The sequence below is a fragment of the Poeciliopsis prolifica genome, unplaced genomic scaffold (assembly GCF_027474105.1).
Source record: "Poeciliopsis prolifica strain line A6 unplaced genomic scaffold, Auburn_PproV2 SCAFFOLD014, whole genome shotgun sequence".
Lineage (NCBI taxonomy): Eukaryota > Metazoa > Chordata > Actinopteri > Cyprinodontiformes > Poeciliidae > Poeciliopsis > Poeciliopsis prolifica.
The window spans coordinates 3,782,902-3,798,280 of NW_026562389.1; the positions used below are offsets into that span (position 1 = coordinate 3,782,902).

A 15,379-nucleotide genomic window follows, 5' to 3' on the forward strand; every position below is an offset into this window, starting at 1 on the left:
CCATTAAGACCATTATTTCAGGCAGCAAAGAGGCCTGTAGCTTACATGCTCATATTTCTTTTATGTCCCTTCATAGTAGAATGAAGGTGAACAAAGATAACTTGGAAGCAACCAAAGAGAAACTGTGAGACTAATACAACACCCTGCTTCATGACGTGATAATATGTCTCGATTATTACCAAATTGGGCATTTGAAGAGAAAAGAAAAAAAAAAACAGCCTTTTCACCCCATTCATGGCTGTCAGAAAACTTTCTCTGCTATGAATGGATGTGATTTGGCTCTGCACTTGTGTAATCAGTGCCTCTTGTTTAAACTGAAATAGATTTCTCATCCCGGCGCAGTTCAGCCAAGAGGCAGAGCAGCCTCTCTAAAATAAATGGCAATGCAAAAAACGACTGAAATTATTTTCCTTTTACTGTAAAACTGGCAAAATGGCAACCTCAGTATGATCAGGCCCAGGCGGCGGGAGAGAGATTAATGATTACTTCACAAATACTGTGAATCAGAAAAAAAGACAAGAAAATCACAAGAGTGGGACATATAAAAATAAAAAAAAGTGGGGGGTATGTTAAACAGATAAGATTGAACAGTGAGTTGCAGTTGGCAAAGTTGATGGCTCTCCTATCTGGGTGTCAACATGTAGCGTGGGTGTGCTAAACAACATCCAAACATCCCCAAATCCCCCAGGCGCCTATTGAGAGGCTAAAGAATTTGAGAAAGTGACTGGCTGAGGATAAAAAGGAGTGCAGGATTGAGGGTTGGTGGGGGGTGAGTGTAGAAGAGGTGGAAAAGGGAGATATAGGGAGTGTGTAATGGTGAGAGAAAAATCAATGGGTACCCCTGGAGGGGATAAGAGCCATGACATCATGGTATGGCAAGGAGCACAGAGTGGGGCGGTGGAGAGGGAGGAGGGCACCCACAGTCACCCATTCTGCCTGCCGGGGCCCATCCGCTGGAATGGATAAGAACCGAACAATATGCACTCCATGAATGGATCCCAAATCCCACAGGAGAAAAAAAACAAAAAACAAATCACCAGTGGGAAAGTAGAAGGCCGAGGATAAAGAGACAGAGAGAGATGGAGAGAGACTCCTTAAAAGATGTGCAGACAAAGCAACAAAGCATCCTGGGACATGTAGAGCAAGACAAGTAGAGGCCGACACAAAGCTGCTTTTGTGCTTCCAGGCTGGTGGGTGGCTCGGAGAAACCGATCTGAACTCAGCGCTATTTACATCTGACCCTCTCCAATATATCGATTGGGTCATGTAATCCCCGAGACGGTAAAGGGAAAGAGGGTTGGATCCGGGCGCGTTCGTTTGGCGCGCTGCGCGCGCCGGCAGCATGTGGGAGGCAGAAACGGTGCTTTACGTAACTCGTCAGGAGAGTGAAGGGCTTAGAGTTGGGATCAAAGTTGTGCTGGTTTGACAGAGACACGTGAGGCAAGGAGGGATGCTTGGGAAGGCTCTGATCACAGCACCTCCTCGTTCAAAGTTAAAGGAGGCGAGGCTTAATTGCACTCCTCGTCATGCAGCGTTAATAAGTAAAGTCACAGGCTTCACTCGGGGGGCTCAAACTGTGCGTCAAGTGTGAGACTTTGGCTTGTTTGCTTTTGAACAAAGGGCTTCCGTTCTTCCATGATTACAGCACTCATGGTGTAAGCAACAATAAGGAAAAAAATAGCATCAGAAGAGAAACAAGCAGTCTTTCATCCTTGATACTTTGATAACTAAAAGAAAAACAAGTAGGTTTCCACAATTTAGTCTGTGTTATAATTTGGAGTGGAGAAGAAGAAGAAAACTCGAAATGATCTCATTCCGTTGAACAGGGAAACCAATAGATAGGCAAACGAAGCAGCCGCTTTTTTTATTTTTTATTTTTTTGTCATAATTTCTGTCATTACCATATCAAAAACACACAATTTCACTATGAAGTGACTTGGTTTTACAATAATATATATTTGATAGCGTATTTAGAAATCATTATTTACGTAGCCCTCAAGGGGAGATGAGGAAAAACATTTCTTTTGCGTTCCCTCACAAAACTGTACTGATCAGTTCATGTGATATAATTGAATACTGTAAGCCTTTATTATGTAAATTTACTCATCACCTTGAAATTATTATTGTTCAAGGTAAGAAAGACAAAATTATTTCTCTTTGCTAAGAGCAAAGCACTGAACCTCCATCTATTCACAGTTCAGTATTTAGAGATTCACCCATTAGATTTTTCTTTGGAACATGACTCATACTTATTTGCAGAAAGAACAGCCTATCCAGAGATTCTTTTGTGGATTTATTGTAAAATATTCAAAAGAAACTGCATCTTGGGAAGCTGAAATACCTAAGAACAATGCCAGTTGGCTAGCGTCTGCCCATCCAGAGGCACCATTCGTTTTCTATGTTAGGATGACTAAACAGACCAAGTCCATGAGTGCTTAAACTAAGGTGGAGTAGTGCAACACTACATTGATGCAACTCTTAAGAGATCTGACAGAAAATTGGTCCTCCTGAAAACATAGATACACTTATGTTTGAATGAGAACAATTTCGCTCTCAGTTTCTGTGATGCTAACAGGTACTCAGTTGTTGAGAAATCAGAAAAGAGTGCTGCAGGTGCTGTCCTTAAAGTCGAAATCTTTCTGAAAGCTTACTGAACTATTGAAGCATCACAACAGGGCAGAGCGGGAACAGAGAAACTATTTTTTCCACCCTCCCAGGTTCTATAAAGGCATTTATCACAGAATTGCATGAAATAAGTTTCAGATAAATCTCAAGGAATCAGAAGAGTATCCAAAAAGTCTTTATTTAAGTAATTCAGCTCAAAAAGTGAAACTCATAATGCATAGATTTGTTACACACAGGGATATATTTAGATTTTTTTCCTGTTGATTTTTCAAAGCAATGTGTAATGCTATGGTTTATAGCTACTGAAAACCCAAAATACCTATAATTATCAATCAATTATGCAGTACATAAATTTGAAAAATACCTTCATAGAGAAAATATTTGACATCAATATGGATCCAAATGTCTTCTTGTTGTCAAGTGGGCAGGAAAAACATTTTATCATTGATATCAGGTGGAGCAGACCTAAGTCTAGCATTTTTGTAAATTACTATTGTTATTTGACCCTCTATTTTATGCTTGTGCAGCAGAGCCTGACAAAAGACCCTGATGTGTGTTTCGGCATGTCTGCTCCTTCTTCATTCCTACACATCGGAGACAGTGTTCTTGGGTTATGAGCCCTGTGGATTTGTGTCATCGGTTTTCTACTCAAGCTCATCATCCTGGAGTGGAGATGATGTGGCTTAGTGTAAGTCATATCTGTTTCACAACACCTGGAAGTTTCAGACATTCTGCAGGATCATATTATCCAAAACATTTATTCTGAGTACAGACAACATCTATGGGATTTTTCCTTGATGGATTCTTGGTTGCCGTTGTGAAAGTTTTACTTTTCCCTCATGTCAAGGGTTTTTTTTCAGAGTTTATCCCTCAACACCCAGGATTTTAAGATAGTGGGCATTATACGCTTGAAGGATTTAGCCAATTTTACAGCACACAATAACCACTAACATTTCACAAGGTTGGAACATGCAAAGAAATAGAGTTTTGGACATTCCTCTTTGAACAATCTAGATAATCCAAAGTCCTGGGTCATTCCTTAAGCACCCTTATCATCAAATTTTCTATATTTAGTTGTAGGGACCATGGAGATTTCAGGAGGCTAATTATCTTTAAAAATTTTCAAGTTCATTTGGCCATGAGTTCTGGATTAAAAAGACCCATTAAGGACCCTTATTTTTAAGAAATTCATTGCATCAGTAATATGTTTGTGGCTTTTTATTGTTCTAAATAAAAACATTTAATTTATGATATACATTTATATTTCTGTGAAACTGTTTTACGGTTTTATTTTTGGCTTGAAGAGCCAGAGATGCTGGTGTTTGCTATCTATTGTTTATTAAACTGCACAGCTTTATGTTTGTGATGGTAGAACAGACTTGTTTCTTCCAGTTTCTGTTTTCTCAGCTATTTAATTACAGTTCAGCTGACAATATTGACAAATTGCCTCTTTTCTAGTAGCTGTACTGATAAAAAGCTACACATATTTGCCTGACTTGCATGGCTGGTTCTTTTGTCTTTCCTATCTGGATGAGCACATGTATCCAAATTAAATGTTTGCTTTATTTTTTTTTTTGTTATGCTACTTCAAAACAAATCTTAATTCAAGGACTTTTACATGCTTTTGCCAAGGCTGCCATTTGGTTTGGAGAGTGCTATGTGAACCAAGTGTTTACTCCATCCAAACAAAATAAAAAAAAAAAACAAGTATTGATTAAATGTGCCACCAGATTAATGAAGAAAATCAGTAGGGAAAGAAACCCAGGATTTGTCTTCAAATTGAGTTTTGAACGGGGGAGTTCTGTGTTATCAACCGCCATCAAGTCTGTTTGAAGTTATTAACTAACGAAATCCCTTGAGGTCTCTGCCAGCATGTAGAAACTATATTAGCTCATTAGTTCAATGTGCCTTTGTGGCCTTGCATGTTTCTAAATAAATAAATATTGAAATCTGCCGTGGTTACTTTGTAGGTGAACAGTCTGTGGTAAAAATGTCACCACTGCGGGTTTTTTTTTTTTTTGATAAGTAGTTCACTTCAAAACCAAAAGATAAAGGAGAAAAGGCTACAACCCCAGGGAATGATTTTAAACTTTTAAACTCAAAAGCTGATGCAAAACACTTTATAGATTTATATCTTCAACCCTCTGGGGAATGAAAAGAATAATTGTCCACAAGAGGTTATGAGATATATGGATTTGTGAGTGACCTGTTAGCCTCAGCCTGTGCTCATTTTACATCTTTGTCTCCACATTATGATGCACTTGCTGAGATCTGTTTAATAAGAACCTCACTTAGGTTCCACAAAATTATACTCCAATACTACAACTGCATTAGTGCAGCTCATGTTGTTTTCAACCTCATTAATATCTCGATCTTTACAGTGACAATATATAAAACGGATTAATCTGCAATCTCCTGCACCTTCTTGGCTAGGATTTGCACATTTTCAATGTATTTTGATCTGCAAAGTCACTTTTAGATGACAGAATCCCAAAAGTACTTTTATCATTTCCACCATGAAATCGACCAACAGTCCCAGAATCTGTTCAATACACAACAATACCAAGAAGTCAAATGCTCAAGAGACAAATGAGGAAAACTTAAGTGATTTAATACTTTGTTTCATTTTAGTCAAATCAAACTTATTTAAAAAATCCACTGGTACAGCCACTAACCACTACCGAACTGTGTATTTCTGCAAATGGCAGCAGGACCACATTTTTTACTAAACTTTTTCTCCAAAATATTTGACCTATGTTATACTATCACAAAACAGTGACAGTTTTAGCTAATTTCAACAATATATTGTTTATAAAAGTTGTATATTGCATCTTTATGGATTATAAAGGTCTAGAAAAGGATGAATGGAACAGTAGCTGTTCATAAAGTGAGTTTCAAAAGTGCCAAATCTGAGGACGAGAAAGTCGTGATGTGAAGAGACAGTTTATCCCAAACTCTTGGTCGAGGTCATAGAAGATGGATATTTTATAAAAAATAATGGTTTTTCTTTTCTTTTAATTTCACTAGATTTGGTGGGATTCCCAGACACACCCAAGTCTGAAAGCATTTCTACCTTCAGGTCTTCTCATAATGAGAGATGCTTGGAGAAGCTCTAAACAAAGGCATACAAGAGTTGAGATGCAGATTATCTAGTGAATTAAGATATTTAACTTTTATCGCTTGCATTACTTCAGATGAGGCCCAGTCCGTCCATCCATCTTCCAATCCAACAAGAGAAGATACTGGAGACCTCAGGCTCTGAGTTTGAGCAGCCGCTGGTGGTCCATGAACCACCAGCGGTTTCAGCATTGTGTTTTGAAGCACAGCATCCGCCACTTAAAAACAAATCTAAACTGACAACAGATCTCAGAGTCAGAAGCTTCAACAGCTAGGTGTTTGTGATGAAAAACAATAAAATCAAGGTTTCTGAAGTAGGCATTGAAATCCAACAACACTCTGCTGTAACACAGATAAAACAAAATCGTGTTTGTTGTTGCACACTGATGAAAAGGAAACTGAATTTCATTAACAGCTGAAAAATCAAACTCCCTGAGGCTTTCCATGCAGACATCTGGTATTACCATAAGCACTTCATGTACCCAAAGGGGAACTTGAGGATAGATTTTAACAAATTCTCACTTGCTTCAGATTCATCTTTTTCCCCCACTGTGATCTTCGTGTTATCAATCCATCATCTTCCTCTGTTTTTTTACCCTTCTTTTCACCCTCCTCTGGATGCTACACCTCCATCGCTCACATCAGACTCTTTATCCAAGACAGGGATAAAAAAAAAATCTGGTTTTATATCCCACCTGTATGGATTGATATTTCCATCACTCTTTATAAAAATATTTAAACTACCTCATTTTTAAAACATTAAGGCCTGATTGTGAGGACATGTAGATGATCTAAAATGCATCATTTGGGAAACGGAGACGCCACAGTTATTTCATATCTTTCTACTTTAAGAACAAAGCAGTTTATATGGATGGGGTGCTCTAATGGTGGTTGCAGTACAGCTGAAACATGAAGTTCAAAAACACACATTTACCTTGGTTTTTATACCTCTCACCAAAATTACTGCTATGTGCTAGCTGCCACAATAATTCTACCAAAACACGAGCAAATTTCCAGAGTATTTATTAGCATTTATGTCTTGGATCAAATATTTTGAGTTTCCTTCCACAGGTTTCTCAGAACAGTTTGCTGGAGGTCTGGTCCATTCTGCCTGACAGATCCGGTGTAACTGAGACCGGGTTCACACACCTTTTCAGACTTGCCTTCAACTTCTCTAAAGGACTGAGATCAGGGCTTTGTGATGGCCATGGCAAACAAATACTTAAGTATCCCTAAACCATTTTATGATGCCTTGGGCTGAATGCTTAGGCTTGTTGTTCACTTGGAAGACCAATTTGTGCCCAACATTTTACTTCCAAGCTAATGTTTGCAGATGTTGCTTCAGTAATTGCACATAATTCTTCCCTTCTGATATCATCGTTTTTTATATATATAAAGTGCATCATTGTGTCATAAAATAAAAGAGTGTTTTTAAGATGTGGTCTTAAAATGCACCCAAGTGAAGCTCTGATTAACTCAAATGTGTTAGTTAACCAATCAGAAGGTTCCAAAGCCGTGACATCATCGCCTGGACTTTCCCTCGTTGCTTAACAAAACAATAGTTAATCTGTTTGTAAAGTTGAGATTTTGAAAACCTTATTAAATACATCTGACATATTCTTTCTTTCTCTCATTTTGGGGCATTTAGAAAACATAAATAGTTTTAGTCAATTTGACTGACCTACAACAAGAGATGTTTGGTCTGATTTAACTTTAGATGATGAGGAAAAAAGGTGTGTGTTTTCATACATTAGTACATTTTTGACCTCATATTCTTAATTACATTTAGGTCTGTACCTTGACTGGGTCATCCTGGGACATGAATATGCTTTGAGTTAAACTATTTCAGACATGTCTGGCTGCATGTTCATTCTGCTCCGGCAGGAGGATAAATCTCCTACCCAGACATTATCACCGCCTCAAACTGGTTTTCTTCAAGTATTGTCCTGTACCAAATTCAATCAATCTGACCAAGAAAAAAAAGCATCCCTTCTGCATGATTGTGCCACCATCATAGTTAGATGTCATGGTTAGATTTTCCTCACATACACAGTTTCTCATGACCAATTCCACTGTCATCTGACTAAATAACTTTATTCCATGTGTTTGTTGAGTCCCCATCTTTGCTTGCAGTAAATCTTAAATATTCTACAGAACAATGGCTTTGCAACTGTTCCATGAAGACTGGGAGATGGTGATGTACACAACTAAAAGTTTTTCTGTCTTCAGATTCTTCCACCTGAGCTGTGTGTAACAGAAGTTCCCCCAGAGTTACTATTATAATTTTGTTCTGCATTTTACTGAGAATAGATAATATTGTCCTTGGTGGATGGCCATGTTGGGAAAAATTTGCTGCTGTGCCACTCTTTTCATCCACCAATTATTTATCATTTCTTCCCCTTTTTTGCCCCAAACAATGCTCTGTTAGATTTTTAAAACTCTTTTTTTTTCTCTAATGTTTTCTATCAAAACTTAAAGGTTGTTATAGACCAGCTGAATTTAGACTAAGATTAAATTATACACAGGTAGACTTTACACATTTGACAACCAGATTTTATTTAGCGGTGTCATAGTGAAGTGGAAATAATGGAAGTGCACACCACATTTTTCAAATTTAATTGTAAAAACAGAGGAAAATATTTTACAAAGCACTGTATTTCAAAGCAGAGGAGATTATCCATGTCCTTTTAGTTTCTGTATTCTTTCTAACACCTTATGCACTCCACTCGTGATGCATTGAATAGCACAAATTGATTAGAGGAAAGAGATATGAGATGCTCTGGCAGTTCTCCTCCTCCTCCTCTGCTCTTCAGGGAGAGTTCTAATAAAGTAGGAGGCTGGTTAGATGCAGGAGTGTCTAACTCTCCACTTAGCTTCCACAGCAATCAATAAAATCTAGAGTACCAGTCTTGCCTTTAACTCCTTCCTTCTCTCCATCTTTACAATTTCATGACCTCTTTCCTTTTTCCAAGTTGCTTTCACATCCTCTTTCACTTGCATGTCTCGTAACATCTTTACTCATCACCTTTTAATTTTCTGTATTCTCCAATTAGCAGCTTCCCCTCTCTTTTAGACAATTAGCAGCAGTCAGGGTGTTTAACCTGTGTGGTAATCACACTTGGAGCTAAACCTCTCAGTTGTTGCAAACGTCTTCCCGAACCAGAAGTTGCGAAGAGAAATTTTTTAACAAGAGTCAAAAAGATGTTCGACTCAAAAAACACCAAGAAGAAGTCAGATTTTTAAAAAGTGCAAATGAAAAAAAAAGTTCATTTGCATCATCTCAGTCAGAGGAGTCCTATCCGTCTCAGATGCGTCATTGCTTCTGAGGAGGATGTTTTTAAACCTGTGAAACAACAGTGTCCCCTGCAGGCAAGTAACGGAAGCGCATCTCTGAAGTTTTCTCCTTTAACTTTTGCTTGTTTTTTTGCCCATCCAGATTTCCATAACAAGAATGAAAAAAAGTAAATGGATTTAAATAAATTAATGTTTCCTTTGAAAGCCTAGAGAAAACCAAAAGAATCTAGTTCAAAATGTCTATTTAAAAACTCTTTCTTTTATAAAGACAAACAAACAGTATTTTTATTCCATTTTTCACCTTGAGGCTCCAATTAAACATGGTAAAAAATGCTATATGTCGCACCTTATTACAAGTTTAGGCTAAGCCAGCATCGTCTTGGGGCAAAGAATCCAAAGAAGCGAGCAGGAAAAACATTTAACTATTCAACTGGAACAACAGCATCCAGGCTAAGAGGATAAACACCAACCCAGTCGAGGCTAAAGCTAACTAAGGACTTCAGCATCCATGACATCAAACAACAGTCCTCCACAGACTTCAGAACACAATTCAGTATTAACAGCGCCATGACAAATGTTTGACGTTATAAGAGAATCAAAGCATCCAGTGTAAACAGAAGATTCCAATTAAAAGTGCCAACAATACTCAAGCTCCCTTTTTTTTACCTCCCAGAAGAACAACAGATAAATGTGAAGAAAAATCAAACTCCCTTACCAATTAAAAATGCAATGAGAAAAAATAAACAGAAACAAGATGAAAAAATCTTTGCATGACATCATATTTGTATGTTTTCTAAAATGACAGCCCAAAGTATTGCTTAAATACATAAATTAAAGACATTAAGAATATTTAAAAAATTGAGAAAGAACAAAATATTTGTAAAGAAGTTAATAAGACAGACATGCACAGTAAATATTACGAAGTCCGTATTTAGCTACAAAGTGAATCTCTCAAGAGAACAAAAACACCCTGAAGGATTCAGATAACAAGCTCCCTGATCTCTGCTCTTTACACCACAGTTACTCTGGAGTCAGATGTCAGACTCTCTTTAAGTCAAAACAGGCAGTTCTGGGATTACTATCAATTAGCAGAGAGAACAAACAGACTGGAAATGATTTTTGCTTGGCATTCACAAAAGACACCAGTCTGATAAGCACTTCACATTGGCAGTTTTGATTTACAGTAGATATATGCAAGTATAGCTAAAGCACAGAAACAAGAGAGGTCATGTGGGTCATGTTTTTAGGAGCTCATACCTCTGAATCTTCATTTCGGACCCCCAGCTGCAGGACGGCACTGGGAGACTTCATACGAGCCTGACTGGACTGGGCCATCTGCAGGTTCAGCTGCCAGCTGACATAGTCCAGCTTAAAAATATAAATTATGCCAGTTTATAATTTGAACATATAACTCACACTTCAGTTTAATAAATGCTCAAGACAGTTAAATGTGAGTAGATAAAACCTTTCCTGTAATTCCTCTTTCTACGTATAATGTGACATAAACCCTGTGTGATGGTCAGTATTCATTCTGTTTTGTGGTCACCCATCACTGTGCTGTCTGTCTCATTCATAAAACAGGACAGGTCGAGACCACAACAAACAACAGAGGTCGGCAGAAAGGATCATCAGGGGTGACCTTCCCTACATCCAGAATTTCAACAGGTCTGTGGTCAGGAAAAGGACACCTATCATGTCTGCAGAACGCACATATGCTGGACACAAACTGTTAAGACTTCTACCTTCAGGCTGTGCACATGAGAGCTTTTAAACTTCTTAACTTTGTTAATTGTATTTAATTTATTTTTAAGTTGAATTGTTCAGGATAAATATCACAAATGTAAAAAAGGTTCTGAAATCATTTAGAAAATTCTTGCATTACAAGGGGATGTGGACATTGGAGAGACACTATATGCAGCATAGAGACAGAAAAGCTCCAATCAAGCCAGTTTTTGTTATAAAGACTTTAAACCATAGTAAAGTATTTAAAATGAGAAGATGAAAGCTTATTAAAACATTTGTACTCTGATCCTGATAACTGACCTGTACCTATTCATGGCCATGGTTGTCAGCAGCAGTTATTACAGATGGCTATATCGTTAATCATAAACATTTTCCACCAGGTTGAAACTTTGGCAATGGATCATTTTTTTCTTTTCAGCTAGTCTGTTAAAGGTAGGGGAAAAAACCCTTCTCATAGCATTCCCAGCCTCTCTCTGCTCTGGTTTGGTTGATTTATACAGAGGTGGTTCATCAGTCAGCTGATGCAGCATGATAGATTAGCAGCCTGAGTCAAGGCAGGACATCTAAGTGTTTTACGATTCAGATGGAGGCCATAATAATAAACTGTGAGTGACTTATTGAGTTGGGCTCCTTCCACAGGATCAGAGGACAGCTGTGAGCTAGACCAGCCACATTATTCACGACTGGCGCATCATGATGTCATTATGGTAGCCATTTTTATTTCAGGGTATGGAAATAAATCCACTTAGAGACATACAAAATTAAAATGGAGATAAACACCCATAAATTAAACCTGTTGATTAAACCTGCTGATTTGGACAATTTATCCAGCTCTGCCTTACCACATGGAGTTATATTTGACAAAACACATTTCAAATGGGATTTTTCCAAATGATAATAACATTTCCAGTCCTCTTCTCACATCATATACCACAGTGACTTTTTTCTATTAAGTCTGGCTCTTCCAGTTTAGCAGTAAAATGAAAAAGCACTGAAAGGCGATTTAGTTTACTTTCTCAGCTAAAGACCCTGAGATGACTTTCAGTATTAATTTGCACTGTGTAAGAAAAACAGGTGATAAACCTGGACATGTATGGTTGCATTTATTCATACTAGCTAAGGTTCTGAAGCAAGATTTCCATAATTAAATGATTGCTCATGCTTATGTGCATTTTTGTTATGCTTTGATTTATGGACTGTGACACAAATGCATTTAAATTATGAGCTGAACTTCCCAAATCCACTCATTAATCTGACTATAATTTTCACTTTTTCTTGTACAATATTCTAATAATGGGGAGAAAAATAAACTAAAATGCCCTTTAGTTGAAAGTGAAATGTTTTAGTTTATGACCAAGATGTCTTCAGAGGCAAAGTGACACAACTTTCTCTTTAAAGGGAAATTTAGAGAATTAAAATAATTTTTACACCTTACTGTTTAGTCGTCAATCTGATGACCAATTTGTAGGAAGTCAATCCATGACAAAGCATCATTGATCAGTACAAAATGCTGGTGATAATATTTATTATCATACACAGTTCCTCAAATTGTTTAAGACAAGATCGTACTATTGATTTTTTTTTAAAGTGCATGAGAGGAAACAAACAGCTGTCAGCTGCGCTATGTGGTTGATGCATACGTAAATTAATGCTCAAAGTCACAGCAGATGGCCTCCAGAGAATTGGTTGCTGTCACCGTCTGCGACTTACTAATTCATGGAGGAGGGAGAGATGACTTATGAGACAGAGGCAGGTGAGACATCTGAAAGCGTGACAGCAACACCAACTCCAACCTAATGTCTACACACTGTTTATTTCCTCTGTGTTAGATCTTGTCTCTTGAAGGGAAAGGCCGTTTGAAGTGTCACTCTTTGATGAAGGAGCAGAGAGAAAGAAGTCTAAAGTTTCAATGGATTTGAAACAAACAGCGGCAAAGAATTCAGCCAGTAGCAGAACGCCTGCACTCCTGAGACTCCTGCATTGTTTTTAAAGCTGACAACAGGTTTTAGAAGTGATAAATTTGTACTCATGACATTTTCTTTGCACCTTTCTATGTTTTTGCACTCTCAGAGGCTGGTGAACATTTGTCTGCATGTCTACAAAAATACCTGAAAAAAATAATCTCGCACCTTGCATCTGGGCCTACCTTCTTAGGAGCAAAGATGTTGTGCTTCAGTTTCCCCACCAGCTCCGGTCCAGCAGAGGCCCAGGCCTGAGAAAACACCTCAGCCTTATCGGAGTTTAGATGGATCTCCTCCAGTTGCTGCTGCAGAGAGGCCGGCTTTATGCTGTGATACACTGCCTACAAGCAGGCAGAAAGAAGTCATTTAAAAAACAGTTACATAATTTATTAAATTACATAACTTTAAATATACTAATATAAATTAAAACAAAGCAAAATACAATAAAATAAATCAAATTAAGCTGAAGCAATGTTAAAATAAATTTTTAACACAATAAAAAAATGTATAAAAAAATAAATAAGAAAAGAATTATAGATTTTATTGTTGTCCTGAAGTTGTACACTTCAGGACAACCTGTATTTTGAGCAGATTGAATTAGTCAGGAAGCATGTTAGGAAAAATGTATTTATAGTACAAACAATGAAAACATTTTTATAGTTTTATCTTTTAAATTAGTAATCCATGACTTTCTGACACAAGTATTACATGACACTAGAAGACAAATTTTTATCAACCATTCAACCCCTTCATTATGGAAAAATTCAAATGAAGGTGCAATTCAGACAAATAAAATGTCAGGTTAATGTCCAAATCCAAAGCTAAGAGCAGCAGCCTGACTTCACCATGACGGCCAGATTAAAACTTTTTTTAAAATGTCTACTTGTGTGGAGGCTGTACAATCACAACTACGGTATAAATAAAATCAATATGACGAAACAATGCATTTTCAACACAACAGTGACCTCTCCTGGAAAAAAACGAGCTCTGAACGTTATCCAAATATAAGAATACACTTTTTCTGAAAATGTCTTATATTCTAAGTGTGCATTTTCCAACATATTACTCCATTAAGTTTTGCATGCATGTCGCTTATCAGAATGAGTCTTTGTGTACTCTCATTAAGCACGTAAGAAAATCTGAGCAAGTAAATATAGACCAATTAATCTGTTTTGCAGAATGTCTTTCTTTATGTTTGAGATCTTTTATCAAAAATAGAAGCACAAGATATAAAAATAAAAACAGTTAAATCTCAATAAAATTATAATTTCAATAAAAACTCAATTAAACTCTGATCTATTCTCTCAGGATGTCCTCCTCTCAAGGGTAACTTTGTGTTGCAAGTTGGTGGGGACGAGGAAGAGGTGCATGTGTGTGTGTGTGTGTGTGTGTGTGTGTGTGTGTGTGTGTGTGTGTGTGTGTGTGTGTGTGTGTATGATGCAAACACAGTAAATGGAAGGCCTTTTCTTTGCCCACAATAATGCCAAAACTTAAATGTGAATGCCAGACAGTCTTATCCAATAAATTAGGATATACATCTTGATCAGAATAAGTAATTTCTGTGTAAACCAAGTGAATCCATGTCGGTGGGAAGGATTAGAGTCTTTTTTTAGAGTGATTCTGACTCCACAGATGTCCCTCAATTGATGTGACTTTAATGTAGCAAATATTAAAGAGGCAAAACCTTTTTTGGGTGTGTTTGGGGCAGTTGGTGAGTGGAGTGACCATCGATGTTACTGGATTCTATAAAATGTGGCTTAAAGCTGAGATGTTTGGATATGTAAAAAATATATAATTTCTCTGCATATAAATCTATAAATAGTTTGGTTTTTGTCAGTTTGTAAAGATACAAGAAATAACGCTATTTTTTTCTTTTATAATGGGCAATAATTTAATTTTACTAATTGTTGCTGTTAGAGCTATGGTTTAAAATTTAACAAACTTTAGCTCCTATGCTTTATGAAGTATTTTAATCCTGTTCTACAAAGAAATTATGCAATTAGTCCAGAGGAAAAAAACAAAATGGGCCATTTAAATTTCACAAAAAAATTTTAAAAAGCATTAACTGACTGTCAATGCTTTGAATATAGGATGCAGCTGCTGCTGAGTAACTGTACACAAGTAGATGCAGGCACATAAAGGAAGACAGGTGCAGGAAATATTGGTGGGAACTGTCCCTATCTGGCCAAAGCGGGGACACGTCCACACCAGTCCTTCAGGAAGCTACGCTTAAGCCTCCTCCCACCTGCTCCAGAATAAAGGCAGTCGTCTCCAGGACCAAGTTTAGAGCATGTTTATCCAAGGTCAGAGCAGCCCGCAGCTTTTGCTCTTCTTCTTCACTGAATGTTCGTTCCCCCTGTAAAGAAAAGAAAACAATCACAGTGCCAATTTTAAAAATTCTCATTAATATTTACTAATTTGACAAGTGGAACAAATTTGACAAACTTTCTTCTCTTTGACATCAACATCTCAGTGTTAACATTCAACAATTTTACAGGGAGACTTGAAGAACTCAAAAATCAAAGTTGTATTAATGTTAAGCTTTTCCTGAATATTTAAAAGGAATTTCACAAAATACAACAAAAATAAAACAAATTACAGAGGGATAAGACAGTCCAGATCCAGCAAAGAGAACACAC

General features: G+C 37.2%; 1 protein-coding gene across 1 annotated transcript in view; it reads right to left on the bottom strand.

Annotated features, from left to right (window-relative positions):
* The window catches only part of commd10 (COMM domain containing 10), a 63,541-nt gene that overhangs the window by 46,038 nt on the left and 2,124 nt on the right, over positions 1 to 15,379 (bottom strand). Inside the window, exons 3-5 of the mRNA XM_055039313.1 lie at positions 14,986 to 15,096; positions 12,926 to 13,081; positions 10,294 to 10,404 (exon numbers count right to left, since the gene is read on the bottom strand). Coding sequence (XP_054895288.1) covers positions 10,294 to 10,404; positions 12,926 to 13,081; positions 14,986 to 15,096 — 378 coding nt within the window. The remainder of the gene's footprint in view (positions 1 to 10,293; positions 10,405 to 12,925; positions 13,082 to 14,985; positions 15,097 to 15,379) is intronic.